A 25,691-nucleotide genomic window follows, 5' to 3' on the forward strand; every position below is an offset into this window, starting at 1 on the left:
GGCGACACCTCTGCTATGTAATGTAATGATGATCCATCTATTGTGGCTGTGCCAACCGAGCCGAGCCCAGCGGGAGTGGGTATTGATTATTATGGGATGAAAAAACAGGCGGAGGAAATACACCCGGGCAGCTCTGCTGAATTTTCACTAGTAAACATTGACACACACCGCTACACACTCGGTCTTCTTCTCTTACTGTCACAAGTGTGACACACCGGCCGATCGCTAATAGTGAATGTGACTTTTACACCGTAAGAAATAGGGAGCGCCTCCGTTAACGTTGACGCACCACCTCCCAAAAAGTAGCCAGTTGCTAACGGGCTGTCAGCACTGAAACAGCATGCAGGAAGTGCAGGAGGTGATTGCTCCGCTTCTGGAAGGTGTGGCAGGCTACCACTAATTCAACATAAGGACTGTGATAGACATAGATAGACATAGATACGTACACATAGATATTATACACAACTTAGCCTACGTTGGGCGTACAAACCCCCTCAACTCAAGTTTTGGTGTTTTCCGTTTTTAAAAGCTCAACTGAAAATGGTTTGGGTTTCATCAGCCAAGGGCTTGTAAAATACACACTAAAATGATTTCAAAACGTGTCAATTAAAATAAGGTCGGTTTTGAAGGTTTTTAATCCAACATCGCGAATGCTTTGGGGAAACTTGCCCTCCTGTTCATTAGCCTACAGTTTAATTAAGCTACTTTGTCCTGAATATCATCACTGCTTGCCCGAAATGAGATGAAGAAATATATGAGCAGAATTTTAAAATCCGGATCCTGCTAATATAATAGGCTAGGGTTGTGCTCGCCCTAGTGCACAATAAATTGGCCCTTAATGAAGATAGATAGATAGATAGATAGATAGATAGATAGATAGATAGGCCTACACAAAATTCACATTTATAATGTGGGCTAATCACTACTGGCTGTGTGTGAGAAATGTGATTAGTGTGTGTTCTAATTTACAATTCACACACACACACACACACACACACACACACACACACACACACACACACACACACACACACACACTTGTGCAGGCAGGCACGCACTGACTCGGATGGACGGTGTTGGTGCCGCCTCGCCCCCAGCGGCGGCTCGGCGGCACCGCAGATCCTGTGCCAAGGTTAAAAAGCGCCGGGCAGCGCACCGGGGCCAGTGTGGGGTGTGTGTTCAACCGACACAGAGATAAGTTAGAGGCGGATTTTCTTGCGTCTAACCCTTCTGCAGCTGTCGAGAACAACATGGCAAACAAAGCACAGCAGCCTCCTCACCTCCATCTGGCCGAGGTCACCGCATCCCAGTTCCTCGACATCTGGAAACATTTCGACACCGACGGTAGGACACATTTTATGAATTTTATTTGTTTGAGTGCGCAAAAGTTATCTCAGACTGAAAATGAATGATTGAAACATTTATGCCGCAAAATGGTTTGTATTGAGGGCAGGTCATAATTAACTTAAGAAAAACGGGGAAACTTGCCCCTTTTTATAAGAACTCTACATTGCGCATGCATTTAGAATGACCTTATAAAATTATCACAACCTAAACTGGTCCACAGCTTAGGTTATATGATAATATCGTTTAGTAATATTATAGTGATAACTTTGTCATAATAAGGTCATGATATTAAGACACTATGACTAATTCTCTACAGGAATATTGTAACTGTTTTCTTTCTTTCGCCGGAGCGATAAGTTAATTTCACCGTTCCCCTGCTTGTTAATGGTGAAATTACTGTTCTGAACAAGTAACCTCACACGGGACCGTTTCTTTTCACATTTAACACTGTTTAACAACTTAAATCAGTGCATGCTATTTATTTTGTCAGTTTGAGATAAATTAATGCGGCATTTACATCTCATCAAATCAGTTGTTGATGCGGACCACTCTCAAAATAGTCAGCAGTGGTGTGATTTCGTTCTCTGTCTCTCTGTCTCTAGTCTTTCCCATTATGCCCGTGCTGAGTAAGACGAAATAGTGACAGCCTCTTCTGTTTCGTGCGCTATTTCTAAGGGATTGATTTGTCAGTCCGTCTTTAAAGATTTTCTCTCCATTCCAAAAAATGGTAATGTAGTCCTGGTAGTTAAACAATAATGTGGGTAAACTATCACCATCATATAACAAACAGCAAATAAAAGTAATTATTCAATCAATAAAACGTTAAAACGTTAATTTTTCTCCAGCTGATAACACTGCATCCCCATCTAGCCCAACTTAAACGATAGTAAAGCTTACAATCAATATCGTATCATTAAACTTTATATCAGCAGAAAAACCTATTCCGCAAATGAAAAGACTGGGTAAAATTGAGCTCAGGTGCCGCTGCACTCCATCATATAATACGGCGCGTAATTGCGCAGTAGAGGCTTCAGAAGAGACGCGCATCAGCATTAAAAGTCCCCCAGTGATAAACTTATCTACATTTGCGTTCAATACACATTTAAAATATCGGTTTACACCCTCTGAACCTTTTTAAATTTAAATGCAATCTGCAGCAATGTTTGCTTTACATTTGATTATGAGCGTATTACTTGAACAAGTGCCTCCGGACGATGGTCGTCACATCGATGTAGCCGATATTTTCCAGTGTAAAGAAACATTTCACACAACACGGACTTCTACTGAGTTGAATCGATTATTGCAGTCTCACTCGCAATCCTTTGAAAGATGAGAATGGAAATGATGTAGTAAGAAAAAGAAAAGTGGATTTATGTGGCATTCGTGTGAGCATCTGGCAAAACACACACACACACACACACACACACACACACACACACACACACACACACACATTTCCCCACCTCTCTCAGTCTCTTTTCTCTTTCATCCTTCTCCCCTTGTCTCCCTCTTTCCTTTGAGTCAGTCGTTTTTTTCACTCCATTTTTTCCTCAGTCTGCAATGATGTGTGTGTATGCCTTGCTATTTGTCTGTCTGGAACAGTACATCATAAATGGCACACCTTTTTTATTTTTTAAACAAATGGCCTACTCAAATACACAACTTCTGTGCTTTATTTGCCCCCTGTATACTCAATCAATATGTTGAATACAGCAGGTATCTGGGGCCTCATTCATCAGGGAGGCACTTTGTGGCTTCTATAGGAGGCTTCTATAGAACCAGTTGGCCCTCTGAGGTGCCAGATAATGGGTAGATAACATCAAGCTGAAGATGTTACCTAGCTCCCTGGTCAGCTGCAGAGCTCAGCTGGCTCAGCCACTTATGCTCCTTTTGTATATTTGCTATAAAGGCAAAGTTCACCCATCACGGTTTTCAGTTTATCCCCAGGTGTTTGAGTCCTACACTGCCTAAGAGATTTTACATACTGTGGTTTGCAACAAGCCATTTTGCAAATCAAATCCAACGCATGCATCAGTAGATTTGGCTACAGTGTTTGATTTCTGCAGTCATTAGCAGGAGTGTCCTCAGGATGCTCAGAAAGTGAGGAAAGCTGATTTGTTTGTTCAGATGGAATAAACATCTCTGAGTTGCAGGTAAAAATACACAGGAGGCGAAGCAATGCGCCCAGAGATGATGAAACCACATATTCCCCTGTTGGCCCAGGATCAAATCTCATCTGGATTGTCAGTCCCGTATCTCCTCTCTGTGTCCCTCTTGTCTTTACTACTATCTCAGCCAGGAACTGGGCCCAATTCACTTTTCCAATTCAATAAATTCAAAAATGAAACAGGAAAAACAAAAAATCAAATTTATTTGCTAATCAAAGAGACTTAGTTGTTATTTTCTGTTTAGCCGGCATTCTATGGAAAAATAAATTCTGCAAGATTGCTGCTTCTTGAATTGACTGAATTGAACTTAGCTGAGAATGGAATTAAAAAAAAAAAGCACTCTCCTTTGAAAGGCAAATAAGTATATAGGCTGTCTATTTTGAGATTTCCTGAGTTGGGGTTGAATTTAGAGTTTGAATCAGAGAGAGGGGTCTTTACCAGCTTCTCCTGGGACTAGTGAAGCAATGTTCCTAGGCCAAAAATGGTTTTGTGAACCTTTTATCCTGCTGGTTTATGTAAGCCTTAAGTACTATGCTGCTTCAAAATTGTGCAGAAAACCCCAAACTGTATAAATGCAGCAAGAAAAAGCTGAGTTTGATTTGTATACAGCACAAGAACAATTTCTTTACAATGTATGAAAAAAAGTTCTTTGACATGATCTGGAAGTGAATTGAATTCATCCATGAAAAATAAATCCACTAGCATTGATGTTGTACAGCTGCCCACTAATATTTTAGAGTTAACTTAAATCAAAAGAACTCATCCAGAATAGCAGTTTTGATGTTTGCTGTAATGGAGGAGAAGTTTGTGTTCATTTGTGGTCACTGGGAATTGCACTACTTTAAACTTTGCATATGGTAAATGTCTGAAACACAATTTTTAATTAGGACACGGCACATGTAGCATTTCATAGGAAAAAAAACATAGGGTACATTAGGCATATGGTTTTCGCTTAAAGGCATTGTTTGGAACAGAAAGTACTTAGCCTACATTTGAATAACCACAGTACAATTGCAAACAGATGCTCCCATATACACTAATATAATAGGCTGGATTGATTTATTGTTGGAGTTATTGAACATACGACAGTCTCTCTCTCATAAAATAGCCATATATTTAGTGTCATTTTAAGCCATTTCATGTGGACTTAATCATATTGTTTAATTATCAAGCAGGCAGCTTCTCTCCAGAGTGCTAACTCTGAGTAAATGTCAATAAGACCCACAGGAGTGAGGCATTTTGCTGTCCCACTTATTAACAGCAGGGCTGGTATTCATTCACTGGGCATGTTCACACACACACACACACACACACACACACACGAATCTGTAGGTTTTATTTAAGAGCTGCAGTTTCTTTTATTAAAATACACTATGATTTAAGTCGACAGAGACACAGGACAGTTGTTTAAGTGCATTCAGTTCCCATCTGAGGCCTTAAAGTGGAGTGCAATAGCACTTAATTTAAGAATACACAGTCATTAGTCTCTTGTGGTCCAATAACGTGAACACAAGCAACACTGCAAAAGCTAGTCAGGAGAAGACTAATACTTGAACCTGTGATGTTTTCAAGATGTAAAATCTGCCCCATAAAGAATGAATTGGCATATATGGTAATATCAGTGAGAACATCCGCTATAGGCTTTTATAGGCTCTCTCTCTCTCTCTCTCCCCCTTTCTCACACACACACACACACACACACACACACACACAGAGAGACATGCAGAACGTCTGTGGATAAAAGAAAGAAGCGAAGATGTTGGCTAGATGCGGAGAAGCAGATAGAGAGATGATGACAGAGAGTGAGAGAGAGAAAGTGGTTGGCATGAGAATCTTTGTTAGTGCTTAATGAGGCAGCCCTGCCTTCCAGGGTTTTATTGAAGCAGCCGGTCACATCGTTTGGAGCCATCTGTCCAAGCATTCAGTTTCCTTGTTGATAAAATACTGGCCCTGTCTTACATACTGTATCTGGATGAGGCAGATGCATTCAGTCCGCTCACATTTTCCCCCTGAAAATAGGTAAAGGTCTTAAAACACCAGAAAGTGCATAGACTTTAAGATAGAATTAGACCTTTTTTTAATTTAGCCAGACTACAATCACTTATCATGAACAGTATCTCATGCTTCATTTGGAAATGAGAACCACCATTTTAAAAACAGTTAAAACAGTTTAAGGCCTTCTTTGAAGGATAGTAGGTTGCTCAAGTCCTTTACTGACAAGATGACAACACTTTCACAGACTTGATCAAAGGAGAAAAGGGTTGCTGAAATGAACTGTCCGTTACTTTATGCTGTTATGCATATTGATTTGTCCCATTTTGCCAAACGCTATCTCTGCAGAATGCTTTATTGATCTCCACTGACTGAAAAGAAGCTGCCCGCAGATCATCACCCTCAAAGATCTAAAAAAAGCAGTTTTCCATATATAGCCTCTCCATGTATGCAGCCCCGCTGAACACAGTGTTTTAGAGGGCTGATCAGTTTGCATTGTGTTAGTCAATAGTCTAATCTATGCAGACAGAGGAGAAGGAAGACACTTATTGGCAAAGGCTCATATTTGAATCAATACCAGGGCAAAAACCAAGTCATACTGGGATCTGTTTGACGCTATTGACATTGTGACTGCATGTCATGTTTATGAAGGTGATAGGATTCTTGCATTTTAGCATTCTGAAGATGTACTGTGTTTTTTTGTGTGTGACATCAATCGTCCATCTCTTAGGTAATGGCTACATTGAGGGGAAGGAGCTGGAGAACTTCTTCAGGGAATTGGAGATCGCCCGGAGAGGAGCAGGGGTGGTTAGTGCAGATTAAATAGAGAAATACAATTCATAGTTACAATCATACTTTCAGCTCAGATTGTATTCAGTATGTGTGTGTGTGTGTGTGTGTGTTTTATAGGACCCTACAAACCCTACATTCAGAGAAAAGATGAAGGAGTTTATGCAGAAGTTTGACAAGAACAAAGATGGCCGAATTGAGATGTCAGAGGTAAGGGCACTCCTCTGTCTGTGCTTGAAAATCTGTGTTTCTCCCTGAAATGGTGAAAAGACATTTGAATTCTTCCATTTCTTTGACGGGTCCAAATGCAGGTGTAAAAAAAAAAAAAAAAGAAAAGAAAAAAAAAGAAACAAGGTTAATTCTTGGAACCAAAGAAATAAACTCAGAGGCAGTTCCATAACTACATATTGATAATGACCTCAGTGGGATTTCAGTTTGTGATGTTGCTTTTGTACCCTTAATTTTAACAATATTGGATCTAAATGGGGTAGAATGAGATGCTTGGAGGTGGGGCTGCACCTTGTGTATAAATCCTTTCCCTTAGTTGCAAAAAAGAAAAAGCGCCTCTCACTCTGCAATATCAACCAACCAACATGAGAACTCTGCAAATGACTTTTGGGATCTGTTTTTGTAATGACAATATGATGTAGAAGCTATGTTTAAACACCCAAGTACAAGATTTTGTTTACATAATTCTGACTTGACCGTAGCCCAACTTCTGAGGTTAAGGCATTCTATTATTTATATCTGAAATGCCCATTTTGTGCTTTGTAGACACAAAAACTCCCCTGTTGCCATCTCTTTTCTCTCAGCCAATTAACTCCATCATCTTCTTTCTTACCATTCCCATTTCTCTCTTTCCTCTAGCTGGCCCAGATTCTTCCAACTGAAGAGAACTTCTTGCTGTGCTTCAGACAGTTTGTCAGCTCCAGTGCTGAGTTTATGGCAGTAAGTGTGTGTTTGTGCATATGCATGAATGGGTGGGTCTGTTTTTTTCTGGACTGATGATTAAGTTTTTGGAATGCTTTTGGACTATTTGTTCAAAATCCTGTCTGTTCACTAAGAAATTCCTTTATTCAGGGACAGTCTTCTTTAATGTGGTAACATACCCTGTGGATCAGGAGGATGCCACCATATGCCATAAATGGCCGAAAGGGGCCAAGAGGCCACAGGCTTTCACTCCAAATAAACACCACACCACACATTTTCTGTGTTTAGTTCCTGCTGTCTGTGTGAAAGTGTTTTAGATGAGTTGCGTGCTTGATGTCGTACACAAGATCAATTATGACCCAGCTGTTTGGAGATGTTGTATTCCCCCAATCCATTTTGGGGCTGCATGTTTGTTGTTGTCGATCATATCCATGCCCGATGCATCCTCGGTTAAATGTCTGCGATTGTTATCCATCCTAAATTCTTGCCTTCTTTTGTTCTAGAATCATGCTTTGCTCATTAGATCTTGTGCCAAGCGTGACATGGAGGACAAAGAATTCACTAGAACACACGTAGAGGTTTTGTGGTTGCTTGACAAATCTTGCAGCTGTATGCAGATTCATTCAATGTAAAAACTTGTAAAGTGATTAGTAAGACAAAGTAGGCCAGCTTTGATTTCTTTCCACATTCATACTGATATAGTAAAATGTTGTATTGAGCAGACTGTCAATCTCAAAACGGTCTTAACTGTAACTTGAGAAGAATCGGCTAAGTTAGCCTGAACAAATTTTGGTTTCAGTGTTATTAGAGCAATACCTCAGCAACGGGCTAGCAGAGCAACTTATGTTAATTTTAACATGCAATAAGTAGACACTATTAACACGATTAGATATGTTTGCCAGCGTGAAAATATGATGCGTTTACAAGGGCAAAGTAGCTATGGTGAGCAAACTAACAAACAAAACATAAATAAATAAATAAATAAACAGACATTTTTGGCAAAGTAATGGGCTATCAGTAAAAGCACAGCACACAATAACCATGACAATTCACGGTTATTGTGTGCACCAACATTTGCTTTTATGCCCAAGAGGCGAGCACCTTCAATAATGCCTGCCAGAGGCCACGATACAGCATGCCGCCTCAAAGCCTCCAGGTCTTAGAATGCAGTAAACGTGAGTTTCTTGCAGCTACACTCTGCTATCCCTTGTGAATTTGAATTTCGCGCTCTACTAAATATGTTACATGCAGAATATAGAATATGACTTTGACTGAAATGTGGCCACAGACAGCAAAAGATATTAGAGACGAACAGAAATGGTCTTAAAAGAATTAGTATTGAATCAGTTTGGAAGGAGTGTTGGGCCACTGCAGAAAATTATCACCACAACTAGTGAAAACTAAACATTTCAGTTCAGGCCTAGTAACTCCAATAAGAATGTGCTGATAAGAAAAGTAATGTGTTTAATATGTAAAATCAGTGTTTAATGGATATCATACAGACTCAAAACTTGACACACATGTAACCAACACACGGTTTCATATGTTGCATCAAAGTGAAATGTGGAAAAAGAACTGGAGATAGGCTATTTATAGATACTGATTATGCTGACAACATGTGGACTGCATCTTATATATGGATATTGTGGTCAGGCTTACATCGATACCTGCTATTGAGACATTTCCTGCATTGATTGCATTCCACCAATATCTTTGCAAAATATCTCTTATCTTTTAATGTGTGCTTCTGTGTCTTTACTTATCATTGTTTATTTTTATACTTGCTGCAGCACAAATAGCCCATCACTGGGATAATAAAATTGACTTGTTAGAGGCTATATGTACATGATTCTCTGGAGTCAGACAATGGCCATCTATTCTTGGATGTTTTTTCTTTTTGCCTGTCATGAAGTCATATATTACATAGTGTCTATTTGACCATCTCAGCTACAACAGTTCTCAACAGTTCAGAACCTTTTAATGCAAACAGTGATGAAGCAGAGCATTAACCTGAGTATAAAGATGGGAACTGAATGCCCCCATGTTTATTTATCCTGATATGGATAATGACATACCGCACTCAAAGCCCTCTGCAGTGCAAAAGATGGCTGGTGAAAGATAATTGCTGAAAAATAATTCCAGAAGGTGTGAAAATGGCAGCATGCATGTTACATTCGCTGCCCTGAAAGAACAGTGCTGGAACCAATTACGAACCAATTATAAAAGGGAAAGAGGATGTCCTTGTCTCCTGAGACATGTCAAGAGAAGGAATAATGAAACACGACTGGGAAAACGAATGAACAAATGAGGTGTGTAGAGAAAGACGGAGAGGGAGGAAGAAAGAGAACAATAGAAGGGGGAAGAGAGAATGACATAAGAAAAATATCAGTGGGAACGTGAGAGTTGGAGAACAAAAAAAAAAACAAAAAACAAAAACAAAAACATGAGACATAGAAAAAGCCTAATCAGTCTTTGTGGAGGAGAGCATGGAGGAGGAAGTGGGTAGTGCCAGATTTAATGGGTTAGAATGAGGAAACAGAACCTTCTATTTTCAGAGTCATATATTATGAATAACAACACTGTAGCTCCACTCTGCTGAGCCCAGAGAAGGAGAGGAGAAGGGGGAAGGCCATCCATCTTTGATCCATCCATCTTTTTTCAGGCATGGCGACGTTATGATACAGATCGCAGTGGCTACATTGAAGCAAATGAACTGAAGGTATGTTTCCCACTTTATACTGTGATAAACTATGTAATTGAAAGATTGCATAGGTATAAAAAAAAGATAAAGATAACTATAAAAAAATCAAAGTGGTTTCTCATTAACTTACCAATGTTTTATGGAAATGACTCTATATCGTGTATAGTCCTTTGCTTACAGCTGCAACTGCCTCGATGCACGTAAACAATGATGTCACATCATAGGACACCATGATTTCCTCTGGGTCCAGTTTGAAACTGGACCCTCTGGGTACTGCTGCACAATAATACCCTGGGCATCAGAACCAACCTTAGCCCTGACCAGATCTGTTGACTACTGGACCTCTGCCTGAACACCACCTATTTTCAATACAATGGGGAATTTTACAGGCAGAAGCATGGCTGTATCATGGGCTCACCAGTTTCTCCCATAGTGGCCGACCTCTACATAGAAGTGGAAAACAGGAACAACACCAAGCCATTGGTTCAGGTATGTGGATGACACATGGGTCACCATCAAAGCTCAGGAAGTGCAAGCCTTCACAGAGTACATCAGCTCAGTGGACAACAACATCAAGTTCACAAGAGAAGACACCGAGAACAACAGCTTGGCCTTTTTGGACTGCAAAGTACATTTTGAAGAGAACAGGAGCCTTCACTTGGGGGTTTACAGAAAACCCACCCACACGGACCAGTATTTATTCTTTGACTCCCACCACCCGCTGGAACACAAGCTTGGAGTTATCAGAACCCTGCAACACTGAGCAGAGAACATACCATCAAGTGCACAGTCCCAGGAAAAGGAGAAGAAACACCTGAAGAATGCACTGAAAGCTTATGGATATCCGAACTGGACTTTTGTAAAATAGCCACAAAATACAGGAAGAAAGATAACACTATGGAAGGGGAGGAAAAGAAGCCCAGGCGCATCAACATCATCATGCTATATGTGGCTGGAGTGTCAGAGAAACTCAGGAGGATCTTTAACAAACACCACATCCCTGTTTTTCAAACCCAGTAATACATTGCCTACGTTTACATGCACACCATATTCTGGTTCGGGTCAATATTCCAGTTAAGGTAACTGCGCTGCGGCAACTGGAATATTCCCTTTACATGTCGCTTGGCATGTTCCCGTGTTTCAGCGTATTCCACTCTCTTATGTAATGCGACACTCGGCCATGGTTGGCAGCAGTACGCGTATAGGCGTCTGGGGCCGGATTCTCCAAAGGTTCTTAAGATTAAATTTCTTCTTAAGTTCCACTTTTTTTCTTAAGTTTGGGTTTAAGAAGAATCTTAAGATATTTTCGAATTCACAAACAAAATATCTTAAGAATCCAAACAAAAGATCTTAAGAATGTTCTCAACTTTATTCTTAAGATTTTTCTTAAGAATAAATGGGATTCTTGAAAGAAATTATCTTACTATTTTTCTTAAATAGTATCGTAACTTTAAGACAGGTAAAGGTCGTCTTAAGTAACTACATGCTGTGTGAAGGTAAGCTATTTTTCAAACATCTTTGATTAATTTAGAGCCAAATTTGATTATATAACATAGATTAATGTAGTAGGCTAATACCTTAATAATTTTACATTGTATATGTTAACCTAGTGATAATCGTTACCTAAACTGTAATTCAGCCTAATATCTAAACCAGTATTTAGACACATATAGGGTATTGTTTCTGAGTCTATATGAGGACATTTTGTTTAGCCACCAATCACCACTCAAGTGTCAATTATATTTAGATTTTATTAACTAATAGGTTAGTAATATCGTCGCTGTCCAATACAAAGTATGTATCTCAATTTTTGAGAAAACACTTTTATAACATCAAATCAAAGTTCAGACTATAATGGATATTGTTTTGTTGTATTTTAGATGGAACTGCTGTGGGTTGCAGCTTGAGGCTGTTTGTTTACATAAAGGTAGAGAGTTGAGAAGTTCGTAAGTGGAAAAAAGTAAGAAGTTCTTAAGATAATGTGCAGTTCTTAAGAAAATAATGGGGAATAGCACTTGAGAACATTCTTATGAACTTCTCATTTTTTCCTCTTACGAAACATCTTAAGATTATTAGTAAGAACTTTTTGCAGAATCTGGCCCCTGGTCTGCCGGAAATACAGAAGAAGTCTTCTTCTTCTTCTGTTGCTATTTCTGTGTGTTCTCCCATCGATATACTCCATGATATTTAAATCTTTCATTAGCTGAAGGCAGACTGCAGTCTCCTGGCTCTTGCTGCTTTTCGCCATGCTGTAGTGTGCGCCATGTCGTTTTCCCCGCTTGCAGTAACCATAGCAACAAAGACGCTCCAGAATTTCTTGCGTATCGAGCATGCGCAGTTGTGACTGAATATTCCGGTTCGGGGCATTTTCCGACTAAGGTGTTTACATGCCTCAATATTCCAGTTGGAACAGGCATACACCAGGGGTCTTATTCAGAATTCTCTCCAACCGGAATATGACCTTAATCGGGTTCGGTGCGTGTTTACATGACACATGCGCAACCGGAATATTGCGAATATTCCGGTTATAATACCGGAATATGGTGTGCATACAAACGTACTCATTAAGACAAAAACTGGTCCACCCTAAAGACCGCAGACCCAAACACAAGAAAAGCAGCCTGGTGTATGTAGTCCAATGCAGCGAGGACTGCACAGATTTATACATGGGAAAAACAAAGCAACCATTAAACAGACGCATGGCCCAACACAGGAGGGCCAACTCTTCAGGCCAGGACGCTGTGGTTTACTTACAACTGAAGGACAAAGGGCACACCTTTGAAAACCACAGTGTACATATTCTGGACAGGGAGGACAGGTGGTTCAAAAGAGGAGTGAAAGAGGCTATCTATGTCAAAGTAGATGACCCATCACTCAACAGAGGAGGAGGCCTCAGACACCACCTATCCCCCATGTACAATGCTGTCCTTTCATCCCTTCCCAGGAGATTGATACACCAATCACACTTGATCTCATGCAACAATGGTCGACCACATTTGACACCAGGTGATTCCAACAACTCTTGATGATGATCGTTAACACCTAGGAGCACCTACATATTAGTGGTATCAATTACCCTGATAATGATTCCCACAGAGGTTAAATACCTGGGATTCCCTGCCAGTCAGCCAGAACTGCAGAAGCCTCGTGGAGAAGAAGCGAAACATCTTCTGAAATGCTACTATCAAGTCCAGTTTACTTTGTTTTAAGCTTACTCGCCTATCATGACCTGGATGACTGAGAATTTCCACAAACATAGTGACACAGTCACTGAAACATCATAAAACTTAATAATGTGCTTGCCTTCAAACTGACTAACACCGTTAACCCTCACCCTCTGAGATCTGTCAGTTAAAAAAATCAACTAACCAGCAAACTAGGCCATGGTCGATATTGTGAATGCCGGTAAGACAATCAGCTAAAATATGAGGCTGTATACAGTTAAAAGCTGAAGAGAAGTCGATAAAAAGCAGGCATGTCATCAACACCCCTACCTGCTCTATAGGCAAATTGAAGAGGGTCTAAGCTATGAAGAGGGTCTAAGCCAGGGGTGTCAAACTGGTGCCATGAAGGGCCAAGAGGCTGCAGGTTTTCATTCCAACCGAAAACTCCACCAAGTGATTTCACCAATTACCTCACCTTCAAGCAGAGAGGAGGAACCAATCAGTGAAATCACCTGGTAGAGTTTTTGGTTGGAATGAAAACCTGCAGTCTCTCGGCCCTCCATGGCACCAGTTTGACATCCCTGGTCTAAGCTGTTTGGTGCTGTGTTCATCCAAACTATGAAAAAAAGATATTTTACCACTTATGCCTATTGCACTCTATCCATCTAGACAGTGTCTGTGTGATTGAAGGATTTCCAGACAGCCACGATCTTCCCTGTCTCCCTTCACCCCAATATACTGACGCTAGATGGGTTTTCTTTTGTGGTTTTCAAGCTGTCAAAAACTCAGCAGCAACCCAGCAGCTCTTTCCAAATCTAATAATGTCTGGTACACACTACAGGATAATCGGGCCGATTTTTGTCCCGATCTCCCCCTTCCAATCAAAGCCAGCAAAGGCCTGATTGTCTGATGTTTGCAAACGACATCGTGTCTGATTTTCCTGTGGTGTGGGGTGTGGTAAGAGTGATTTTGTTCGGTCCGATCCGCTCTGAAGGCCTTGGAAGGCCTCGGAAGGAGAGATTGTAAATAATGAACATGTTTAATATTTGCGTCTAGAAATCCTGTAGTGCGTGGGGTGGTCCGAGAGGAGCCGAGCACGCACAATGTGTAATGTCACATGTACTGGAACAAAAGCCAATCAAGACGCGAGCTGAGTCAGCTGACTGACGGAAGAATTGCTTCTTCCTGTTCATATATTGAGCGTGAAGAACCTGATACTCTGCTGAAGAATTGGTTAGGCTTTCACTTTTGTTATGTTGCAGTCTGATGCTACAGTCGAATTCATTTTTTCTCAATCCACACTAAGTACCCTATAATGACAAAGTGAAAACAGAATTTTAGATTTTTTTTCTTCAAATTTATTACAAAGAAAAACTGAAATATTACATTGTCATAAGTATTCAGACCCTTTGCAACAACTCAGGTGCTAGCTTAGCTCAGGTGTCTTCCATTTCTCTTGATCGCTGCTGAAATGTTTCTACGCCTTGATTAGAGTCCACCGGTGGTAAATTAAATTGATTGGACTTAATTTAGAAAGGCACACAGCTCTCCATAGAAGGCCTCAGAGCTGACAATACATATCAGAGCAAAAACTAAGTCATGAGGTCAAAGAAACTGCCTGCAGAGCTCAGAGACAGTATTGTTGCAAGGCACAGATCTGGGGAAGGCCACAAAAAAAATCTGCTGCGCTCAAGATTCCCAAGAGCACAGTGGCCTCCATTATTCTCAAACGGAAAAAGTTTGCAGGAGTGGCTGAGGGACAACTCTGTGAATGTCCTTGAGTGGCAGAAAATCCCCCAATACAGGTGTGCAAAGCTTGTTGCGTCATACCCCAAAAGACTCCAGGCTGTAATTGCTTCCAAAGGTGCTTCAACCAAGTACTGAGTAAAGACTCTGAATACTTATGTCAATGTGATATTTCAGTTTTTCCTTTTTAATAAATTTACAAAAAAAAAAAAAAACAACAACAACAAAACAGCAACCGCACACTAAAAACACTGTGCATATATAAATTTATTGCAAGCTTTCGGTCATAGACCTTCTTCAGGCATACAGAACCTGTATTACAAAAAAATCTAAAATTCTGTTTTCACTTTGTCTTTACGGGGTAATGAGTGTAGATTAATATGAACAATTGTAATCTCAGGCTGCAACATAACAAAAGTGAAAAAAGTGAAGAGGTCTGAATAGTTTCTGAATGCACTGTAGAGTGTGCATGTTTGAGCCATAAATGCAAACTCTACTTAGCCAGGGCTCTGTTTGTTCTCACTGCACGTGTTTTTCTGCCCTCAGGGTTTTCTGTCAGACCTGCTGGAGAAAGCCAACAGACACTACGATGACCAGAAGCTCCAGGAGTACACACAGACCATAGTAAGAGTCTCTCACTCACAGACAGACATAGAAGCATGTTATACACACCACAAACAATACATGCGCAAAGACACTAAAAGAGATCCCAGACATTTCCTAGGTGTTACTTGAAAGCTTCTGTCTAAAGCTACTTGCTACTTGTCTTGGGGGTAAACTGACATGTTTGTCATAGAATTATGGCTTCATGAGGTAACGTTCAGTATCCAGCAGGTCGAGAGGATGACAGAGGCCCGTCGTGTTGGTGGCAGCAGCACTGTGTGGCTGAGTGACCACAGCCCATCATGCCTCGCAGGTTGCGTGTTTGACACCCATATGTGCCAGCATCTGATTCCTCCTTGAAGCCTCAGAGCCTGACCTGATTTGCTGTAGAAATGTTCCCGAGCATTCACACATAAAGTTGTTCATTGTTTTCTGTCTATAACTCTATTACTATTACTACATAATTGCAGAGCCACAGATGATACAGTTTTTGGTCAACTAAACCATTCAATGATAAGAACCTAGACTCCCATGTAATGCCCCTGGTAGATCATTTGCTTTGTTTTACAGTGCTAATGCTTTAGCATACATTGTGACCAGAGATACTTAGTAGCAGGACCAGCTCTAGCCATGTTGGTGCCCTAGGCTAAATACCAACAGTTTAATATGAAAAGAATCATTCAAGTAAAAACAATTTTAAAGTAATAAATACTTAGCTGAACATCAAAACAGTGTAATAAGAAGAATCTTTCAAGTAAAAAAGGTTTTCACATAATAAATACTTATCTGGAACATCAAAACAGTGTAATAAGACGAATCTTTCAAGTAAAAATAAACTGAACTGTGCACTGGAAGGTTTGGACAGCCTTTTCATGTCCAGAAAGTAACGTTAGTCAAAACACCTGTGACGTTGCCCCTTGACCTGACCTCTCAAGGGGCTTTCATATAGTATGCAGTTTGGGCCGTGCTCTGCGCATGCAGAGTAATAAATGTATGACTATACTGCATTGTCTTTGCAAAAGTAGTGCATATCTCATGGTGTCAGTCATCTAGATTTCTAAATACGTACACCTCCTGTCCATGTAGTAAATAATTTGCTTCAGTTTACAACAGTATTGGTCTTTGATTGCAGAAAAAAAGAAAAAAAAAATCTTGCCTATTGTGGAAAGCAAAAACATCATATCTCTGCCAGTTTTTAAACACACCTGGTATTTCCAAATTGTTGGATATCTCTCTCCATGCTTGGGCTTTTTTAATGAGATCACGATAGGACTGTAATCTGGTGTCCCACAGCTCTGCACACAGAGAGACAGACACAATGATGCTTTCCTCCATTGTTGTTTTGCCATTCTGCCAAAATCTGCCAGATTTTTTTCTGATTCCACTATTCTCTCCTACTGAACGGCTGTGCAGGCCAAAGTGTGCGTGCGCTATGTGAAAGCTCCATGACTCCCCTGACCCTGAGATACGCCCCCCCCAACATGTCATATGACTTGGCACCGCAAGTGACAAACATGTCTTTGTTTATTTCTTTCTTTATTTGGTTATTTTATTTGTTATTTTCAAGACAGAACACAAAAAGAGGGCGCCAGTGGGCATCGGAAATTATCATTATTTTTTTTTTTTTCCCGAGGGTGACTGGCGCTGGCGGTGCCCCTCCAGCACATGGCGTCCTAGGCGACCGCCTATACTGCCTATGCCAAGAGCTGGCCCTTACTAGCAGTATCTCAGAGGTGAAAAAATAATAATTTGTCGTAGTTTCAAAGGTAAATGGTAAGCAAATGATACATGACCAAATTAGATAGATTGTGATTGGTAAACTGTACACAAAATCACAAAAAACAGTTTTGCACTGCAGGCTACTTTAAGATGGTCGGAATTAGGAGAGTATGCACAGCTAAAAATTACTATGCAGTGACGAAATGCATGGCAGCTAATCTGAAATAGCTCCAAAAATAAATGTTGCTGCATCAGCTGGGTGGAATGTATTTATTTTTTATTTAAATGTATGACTCTCCAGACCAAAATAACACTAACAACTTCTTTATTGTGAAAATTTCAGTCTGCTTTGGCTAAAGTGTCTCTTAACATAATGTAGGTGTAAGAGTTAACATGGAGCACTGGAGCCAATGATGGGTCATTTGAACTATGGGATATGGGTCACATGAATGATTTTGGTATCTCTGTCCTCTTCACCTGACAGATGAGCTGACCAACAGTTAATCTACACACCAAGGAATATTTGGTAGATATAAGAAAAACATAAACATCCCATTCCTGAAGCCCGTTGACAGTGAAGCAAGCCCTTGTCCCTTATTGGAATGGAATGGACGAACAGTCTGTCTTTCTCTCACTCCAAGACCTCTTCTTTCAATGAAAGTTTCAGGATTTTTAGAAGCCTATCTTATCCATCACTAAAAAAGAAAATGTTCAAAAATTCATGTGGCACCAGCCTCCATGAGGATTTGTTTGAAATATCTTTTCAACTCAACAAAATATGCAAAATCATTCAGAAGACTTTCCACATATTGAGATACTTATATTTATGGTTTCATACAAATGTTTCTTGTATGTCTGGGGGCGTCCTTGTGGCTCACTGGATAAGAATGCATACCTCTTGTTAAGGCTGAGTCCTGATCGCAGCATCCTGGGTTTGAGTCCGACCTCAGGGCGTTTGCTGCAGGTCATCCCCTCTCTTTCCCCTGCCCTTCCTGTGTCTCTTTACTGTGACACTCAAGGAAAGCAGAAATGCCAAAAAATAATCTTAAAAAAGTTTCTTGTACATCTAGATGTCATTTCACTCAATCATCTCAGTCAGTGCAGTTCTCTAAATCACTGAACCATCTTTGCCTTAATCATGACAGCTAGTGCAATAACAATAAACTGAAAAGAACTGTGGAAATCAAAAAGAGAGAGGAGAGAGAGACAGAAAGATCGCATTTCCTCGACAACCTCAAACTTCCCTTTAATCTCTGTTCCTTGCTATTTATTTTCTCCATCCACTTTGCAGCTCAGGATGTTTGATCTGAATGGAGATGGGAAGTTGGGCCTGTCGGAGATGGCGAGGTAATATGCAATTTTCTGCGAAAGCATTCTTCATTAGTGCTCATTCTACATAAACAACTATTGTGTGAACTGATGACGCCTTCCTCTCTCACAGGCTTCTCCCTGTTCAGGAGAATTTCTTACTCAAATTCCAGGTAGGAAAGAATGTAAAAAGAATGCTTAAACCTAAACAGAATTTAGTGAGCATTTTCCATTAGCTTTTAGAGTAACACGGAATGGTGTGAAAACGATTACCATTTTGGCACGCACAACACATACTACTATGCACATGTAATGCAGTGCAGCCCTTTGTGGGTTCTTATTTTATGCATTTCCCCCGCTTTTTCACATAGATTTTGCACGATTGTGTATTCAGCAATTTGGCAATTTGTAGTCCGGCAATAAAAGTCAACAGTTCTGTTTTTTTTGTTTGTTTTTTTTAGGGTGTCAAGTTGACCACTGAGCAGTTTAATGCCATCTTCACATTCTATGACAAGGTGAGTGAGAGTTTATATGAGAGTTTTAATGGCTCCTAGGTACAAAAAGACAGATTGTATCTGTCTTTTTTCAATCATGACACCCCCAAAACTGAGTGATATTGACCCCTTGGGAGTCATGTGCCCCAGGACACAAATATAGATGCCTCCATGTTATACTGTGCTGTCATATTTTCCTCACTTATCAGTGCTGCTTTCACTGTACTATCTGAAAAACTGATGAAATATGATGAGACCACCAGCCCCACATTGGTTTTCTGCTGCTGTAGCATAGGTATGCGACTATGCCAGAGAAAGGAGTAAAGGTTCACGGACACTCTTGAGTCATTTGCTGGATGACTCAGCTGTATTTGTTTTAGAGTTTCCCTTCTTCTGTCAAAGCTATGACAATGCAAAATGCTGGCTGATCCTCCCCAGTGCTTAGGGAAACAAATTAGGCTCACCGCACCTGTCCCTCTGTAAACAGATGAGGGTGGCTGAGCAGTGGTTCAGTTAATGGCAGTTTCAAACGAATTTCCATATTAGAGGTAAACAGGGACTGAGGAGATTATATGAGCATGAGTAGAGTGATGCGGCATAGGAAAGAAGGGCATGGAGCAGAGCAAATGCTAAATCATTTTTCTTATGTATGATATCTGCCAAGGTTTTGTAGGCCTGACATACAGCCAGAATTAAGGCAGCTATAAGAGGGCTAAGGCCATTTTTGAGGAAATAAACAACTCAGATGGCTGTGCCACAGTACCAGAGCTCTTGTTAGATCAGATGTTATGTTAATTCACATGTATTATTCTTTCTATGTAAATGATTGTTTGCATTCCTACCCTCTCTTATTGATTGAAATAACACAACTGTGATTCACACTGGTCAGTTTATGAAAGATTTTACATTTGCCGTTAGTAGTATAGTATTTGTTACTGTAGACTCAATCAGTCAGTGATACAATGGTGCCCCTCCAAAACTGGTCGAGATGTGAGCCAGTTCCTTATTGTGCATCTTGGTTCCAAGAATCCTGAACTGAACCAGTTTGAGAACCAGCACTTTTTTGATGGAAAAGACATTTGGGGGTGCAGTGCAAAAGCAACACAGTAATGAGTGCTAAGTTAAGCTACTACTATAAAAGGGTCATAATACAAGCTGTGAACTCTATCAACTTCTGCTGGCAATTGGATCTGTAGAAAATGCAACTTGAAAAGCCTGGTATCGCCCTCATCCTCTTATCCACTTGAGGTACGGACAGCCGAAGAAACTCCCACCCTAACCCCACATAAACCCTTGTCATATTTGAACATATTTATCTGTAAAAAAAAAAAAAAGAAAGAAAGAAAAGAAAAGAAAAAAAAGGGGGAAAAAAAGGAAAAAAAAGAGGATCTCAAGTCAATGCCATTTGCGAGGTTGCCAGTTCCATTCCAGTTTTTCCCAGGAATCTAGAATGAACTGCAGTCATTGTCTTGATCTCACTATGCTGACGTTGGCAATAATTTCTACAAGAGGTCAGACGAAGCATGCACTTGGCAGCAGCAGGGGATTTGTGTGCATGTTCATGTAGTGGACTGGACTACATGAGTCCTCTCTTGCTCGCTTGCTCATGATGGGCTCAAACATTCAATTATAGATGAGTCACTGATGTCCATTCATGTGGACTCTCTGCATATGGAGCATTAGCATTTTTGTGTGTAATTAGTGTCAACATTTTGTTATGAGCTCAACCCCTGCAGCTGAAACACAGGCAGCTGCTGTCACTGGTGCTTAGGGATTGTGGGTAGGGGGCGGCCAGACGGCAAAGTGCGGTAGGTCAACTGAACACTAACACGACTCAAAGTGCCAGAGCCTAAAACTGTGCAATGCTTTGAAAATGTTTGAATTGGCAAGATGGCATGCAACTAAGACAGAAAGGCTGGCTGATATGTGATGTTGCTCCACTTTCTAAACAGCAGCTCCGCAGACTCTCATGACTTTAAGCCAGAGAGGGAAAATTATTGGAATTCACACTTTGTTTGCAAGATCAAGGATACTTCAGCCTAAGTTTGTAATCATGAGCAGCTTTCAAAGTTACAAAAATAAGATTGGCAAGATTCATTTTTCTGATGTCATCATGAGACTGAGCCCAACTGAATGGAAGATTGTTTTGTGACAGTGCCTAGGGAAATTTTCCCAGAATATGCATAGATTTTTTGGCTCAAAACTTCTAAACAGCACTGTGAGATATAACTCATTAGTTAGTGAAGCGGCTCCATATTGTCTTGACATCACAGATGATCCTCTGTATGGAACTGTTAGGGACAGAACGCAAATCCCTTTTCAAATCTGGTGCATGCCAGATGGCTGTCATGAAACTGTCAATGATGTTTTCACAGGCATTAGCAGTAGAACAGTGCACAAAACTCAGAGAGCTGATAAGCTGTAACGATAATGGCGTTACTTCACTAAACATTTAAGTGACTTGTACTATGACTATTCTGACTTTGTCTTTGCACCAGCCACATTGACATGAAAAAACATTACTTTCCATACAAATATTATCAAAACTCTGACATCCATGACAGATTTAGAGAAAATTGACCATGTTATACAAATATCCTGTTTTTTTGTGTACAAATTATATATTGCTGAATTCTGCCTATTTTCTCCACATCAGTTCTCCGAACTCATTTTGGCTGTCTTTCCTGTCTGGGCAAAATGACATGTTTGGTGTGTTGCTGTTGTCTTCTGTCAGGATGGGAATGGCTACATTGATGAGCAGGAGTTGGACGCTCTCCTACGAGACCTTTACCAAAAGAACAAGAAGGTGAGATGATGTCTTCGATAGAGGTGTCAGGAGCCAGTTTGAAGAATATATCATATGTCAGAATACATATAATTGCTCAATGGATGAAAATGTCCACTGTGTTTGGATTTAACTTATGAGTGACATATAGGGTTCTAGTTTCATGGTGCAGCGCAGAGTGGCACAGCGAGGCGAACCCCCCGCAGAGCTAGTTTCGAGCAGCGCAACCCAAGGCGCGCACAGTTTGGTAGTTTGGCAGGGCGAGGTGCGCTGAGATGGGAGTGGTGGCGCAGCAGGGGGAGATGTCGACAGATTCAGCTTGGCGTAGTGACAGTTTTGTGCCAAAAGGCTTCGCCGAGGTGCACTCAAAGCTCGCCATCTGAAACCAGGTCTACTTTCAGCGCAGGCGGATCGGAGCTGGCGTAGTGGAAGTTTCGCTGACCGGCGCGCAGTGCGCACACGTCACCAAAACCTCACAGGCAGGTTTCCAGAATGCCAGGCACATTAACAATGTTATAAATACCCACAAAACCACTATTCAATGCTACTGTCTCAATCAGCACATAAATCTATCTCCATATCGACTGTCCTGTCACATCTGATGTCAGATCAAAGGAGATTGGCACCGTTTGGCATGCGTAATGGAAACCCAACCTGATCACCTGTCAGTCAATCAATGTGTCCAGTACGGTGATGTCTTTTTTTCAGTCATGGTGTCTGGCACTGCTCATGTTAACTACCCAGTTCTTTTTCCATATATATGAATATTCCTCACAAATCGAAAATGTAAAATGCATTAGTTCCTTACCAGACTCTGGGCGTTTAGAACAGCGAATGTAAAAGCTTTCATGATCCGGATTTTGTTTTAATCTCTAGTGTGTTGTTGCATCAGTAAGTGATGGAGTCGAAAGTTGCAAAACAAACATGTATTCATATGAAGATGGCAAGGATTATCCTTTGAGGTAAAAACATTCATTAAAAATGGGGGCTTCACAGTTAAATTTATATTTGCTCGTAAAAATCAATAACTTTAACAGGCGGTGACAGAGCTGGAAAAAGAGAGATTCGAGGCAAGTAGGTAATGGAAAGAAAGGGGAATGAGGAAGACGAATGTAAGGATAGATGCATGGATAGATGGATGGGTGGACAGATGGATGGCAGGTAGCTCTAGCAACATTCGAGCAGCCAAGACTGGCCTCATTGTCCTGAGTGTGTGTTGCTGCTGCCCTCTTCCTCCATGTCAATTGTGTAAATGTTCATTACGCCTTCACGCAGCTTCAAAGGCGAGGACAGGGGCTTATTTGATTGGTTTAAAGTGAATCAGCTGTGTCAAACCCACTCCACGCCTTCTCTCCTCCCTTCTGCTCGTAGGAGGGATGGCGGAGTACGGCATGCCAAACTTGTAAAATCCACTTGGCCACACCCAGTTGGCAAAGCGCAGCTGCGCTGCGCCCCCGCCTCACCCAGTCTGCGAAACTAGAGCACCTAGTGTCTCTCTGACCAGTGTGTCTCTCTGCCTCTCTCAACTGTTTACTTTATAATTAGCATATATAATGAAACAGAACTCGCAAAAATGTATATTAAATAAAGAAACATAGTCTTTAAGCCAATGAATGGAATGCTGTTGACTGAAGCACATCCCATTCAAGCTACATATAAAGTGAGAGCTTTAACTCCACTTTGTCTGCTATTGCTGCTACTTCTTTTAGCTTCATGGATCCTAACAAATATTTCAAAGTCTACTAGATGTTTTTGGAACCATGGTCAGAATATGCAGACTGGTCCAAATAGTTAGTAAATACAGAGTTTGTCTAACGTCAGTCTTCACCATCTGGGCCAAACCATGGGTGCAAAATTAAGAAGAAGGCACATTATATGCTGTGTGTGTGGTGTTTTGTCCAAACAGTGTGACATTATTGGAATTGTTAAAGGACCATACCGGTAATTTGGCCCATATAATACAGTTTACCCACATTTTACGATTTGATGTCATATAATCCAAATCCATCAATCCTCAAATTCAAATTTTTGTTGAAACATCCACCTGCGGCTAAGAAAGCTGTCACCATTCATGAACCACAGAACTGATTATTCTCTGAATAAAGCCAACATTTCCTTGAATTAGAGGCAGACCCTATTCACAGGTGTTCATGTTTTACTTTTCTACTGTCAATCTACTTTAAGCTAAAGATTTTTATCTCATGTTATGTTTGTATGTTTTTTTTTTTTTTTTTTTTGATAACCTTATCTGTGTGCTGCAGCCTCTTGGCCAAGTCACCCTTGAAAAAGATTTTGAATCTCATCATGTCTTCACCTGGTTAAATAACAATGCTGCTGCTTTTAGGAAAACTAATGTGGATGATTTTATCACAGCGATGACTATAAGTGTGAAGAATGTTTGAAGCCTCTGAAAGTTCATTTTCATATCATAATGGAGATGATAACAGAGTTCTAAAATATGACCGCTTGCTTTTGGAAAGATCTGCAGAAACATGAAGTATCTACATTTTGTAGATATTACGCTAAACATCAAAGTCACAGGGATAGTCCTTTAATTCAAGAGGATGCTACAGTCCTTTCTAACATGGATGTCATAGGCTCTGGTTATATGAATAACACATTCCTGTTAACAGCAACTTAAATGTCTCAAGCCAAGTCTTTATGGTGTGTCTCTTTGTATTTGGATTGAACTGAACACTAATTCATATCCAGTTATGACACCACAATAACTTCTGAGCGTGAAGCAATCTGATGGTTGCTTAGCTTCACTGCTGTGTTTGCTGCCTCTTAGCTGTCATACCTCCCCTCTTCCTCCTTTAGGATGTGGACCTGAAGAATCTGGCAGGCTACAAGCAGAGCATCATGGCCCTTTCTGATGGAGGGAAACTGTACCGCAGTGAGCTGGAAATTGTCCTCTGCAGGGATCCGATGGTGTGACCCTTCTCTCCTTTCTCTTGTTGTGAATCATCATTCTCTCTGCCTGCCCCGCCCTGCTCTACCAAGACCACGCCAACTTCCAAGCTGCCTGGCGACGGATACCAGGTGCATGTGCCGGACACAACCCCCTCATGTTATAACTTCAAAATGATTGACAAGTGCACTGTCAGCACAAAACAGCTCGTCCTTCTTGAACCCCCGATCTCTGAAACCTGACCTCTTCACCCAAATTCCAGTTTCCTGGCCAAAACCTCTACCTTTTCACACTCAAGATGAAATCTCTTTAATCTGACCCATCAACTCTTCTTCTGACCCTCAACCCTGACCACTTCTATCTTTATCCTAATTCCTACCATTCTGACTCTCTACACCCTGGCCAAAACCCCAAACCCCTTATTCTAGCCAATAATCCACAAAAATGATCCCTCACCATAACAATAATCCCAGACCCTTGACCCTGTCTTCCCAAAATGCATATTGACCCCTCTGTTCCCTTGCTCTTCAAATCTGCATCAAATACAATATATAGTAAAATTTTACTGAATCTAACTTCTATCATTTATAGTCTGTGATGGAACTAATATAATTTTTCCACCTGTACTTTTCCTAAAGTCCTGATGTTTGGTTCATTCTCTTCTGTACAATTGCCATGTTATGATTTCATTTTCAATGTTGGTTTTTGGCTGAAACTGTCAACTGAGAATATTAATAAAATGTCTTAAGATAAAGCCACTCCAGTTTTTGAATCTGATTTTTTATTAGAGAGGAACTGCCAGTGGAGGTCATTCTGTGATGGAAAGGATTACTCCAGAGCTTAATAAATGCGGAAGCCTCCTCCTGCCTCACAGTCCCCAATGCTATTTCCTACTTCAGAGCCCTGCAGTGGTGTGTCATTCTTTGAAAGTCATAGTACCTAATTCGTTTCTATTACGCTGACCTTCTGATTGTCAGTGTTACTCAAGAGATTTTGTCTCCTCTTTTAACATTCACTAAACTACACTAGGCCTT

The 25,691-nt window shown here is 40.7% G+C and overlaps 1 protein-coding gene across 1 annotated transcript; it reads left to right on the top strand.

Annotated features, from left to right (window-relative positions):
- Positions 1-1,178: 1,178 nt before the first annotated feature.
- calb2a (calbindin 2a) lies at positions 1,179-25,415 on the top strand. The gene is made up of 11 exons (XM_030054585.1): positions 1,179-1,344; positions 6,238-6,314; positions 6,417-6,506; positions 7,164-7,244; positions 9,889-9,945; positions 15,384-15,461; positions 18,451-18,506; positions 18,601-18,640; positions 18,929-18,982; positions 21,696-21,767; positions 24,567-25,415. The coding sequence occupies exons 1-11, from the start codon at positions 1,251-1,253 to the stop codon at positions 24,681-24,683; spliced, it is 816 nt and encodes a 271-aa protein (XP_029910445.1). The 5' UTR covers positions 1,179-1,250; the 3' UTR covers positions 24,684-25,415.
- Positions 25,416-25,691: the final 276 nt, after the last annotated feature.

The sequence above is a fragment of the Myripristis murdjan genome, chromosome 6 (genome assembly GCF_902150065.1).
Source record: "Myripristis murdjan chromosome 6, fMyrMur1.1, whole genome shotgun sequence".
NCBI lineage: Eukaryota > Metazoa > Chordata > Actinopteri > Holocentriformes > Holocentridae > Myripristis > Myripristis murdjan.

Coding starts and splice junctions, on each gene's coding strand:
- calb2a (XM_030054585.1), top strand. CDS start 1,251: ATGGCAAACAAAGCACAGCAGCCTCCTCACCTCCATCTGGCCGAGGTC. Junction 6,315..6,416: donor CCCGGAGAGGAGCAGGGGTG/GTTAGTGCAGAT, acceptor TGTGTTTTATAG/GACCCTACAAACCCTACATT. Junction 15,462..18,450: donor AGGAGTACACACAGACCATA/GTAAGAGTCTCT, acceptor TCCACTTTGCAG/CTCAGGATGTTTGATCTGAA.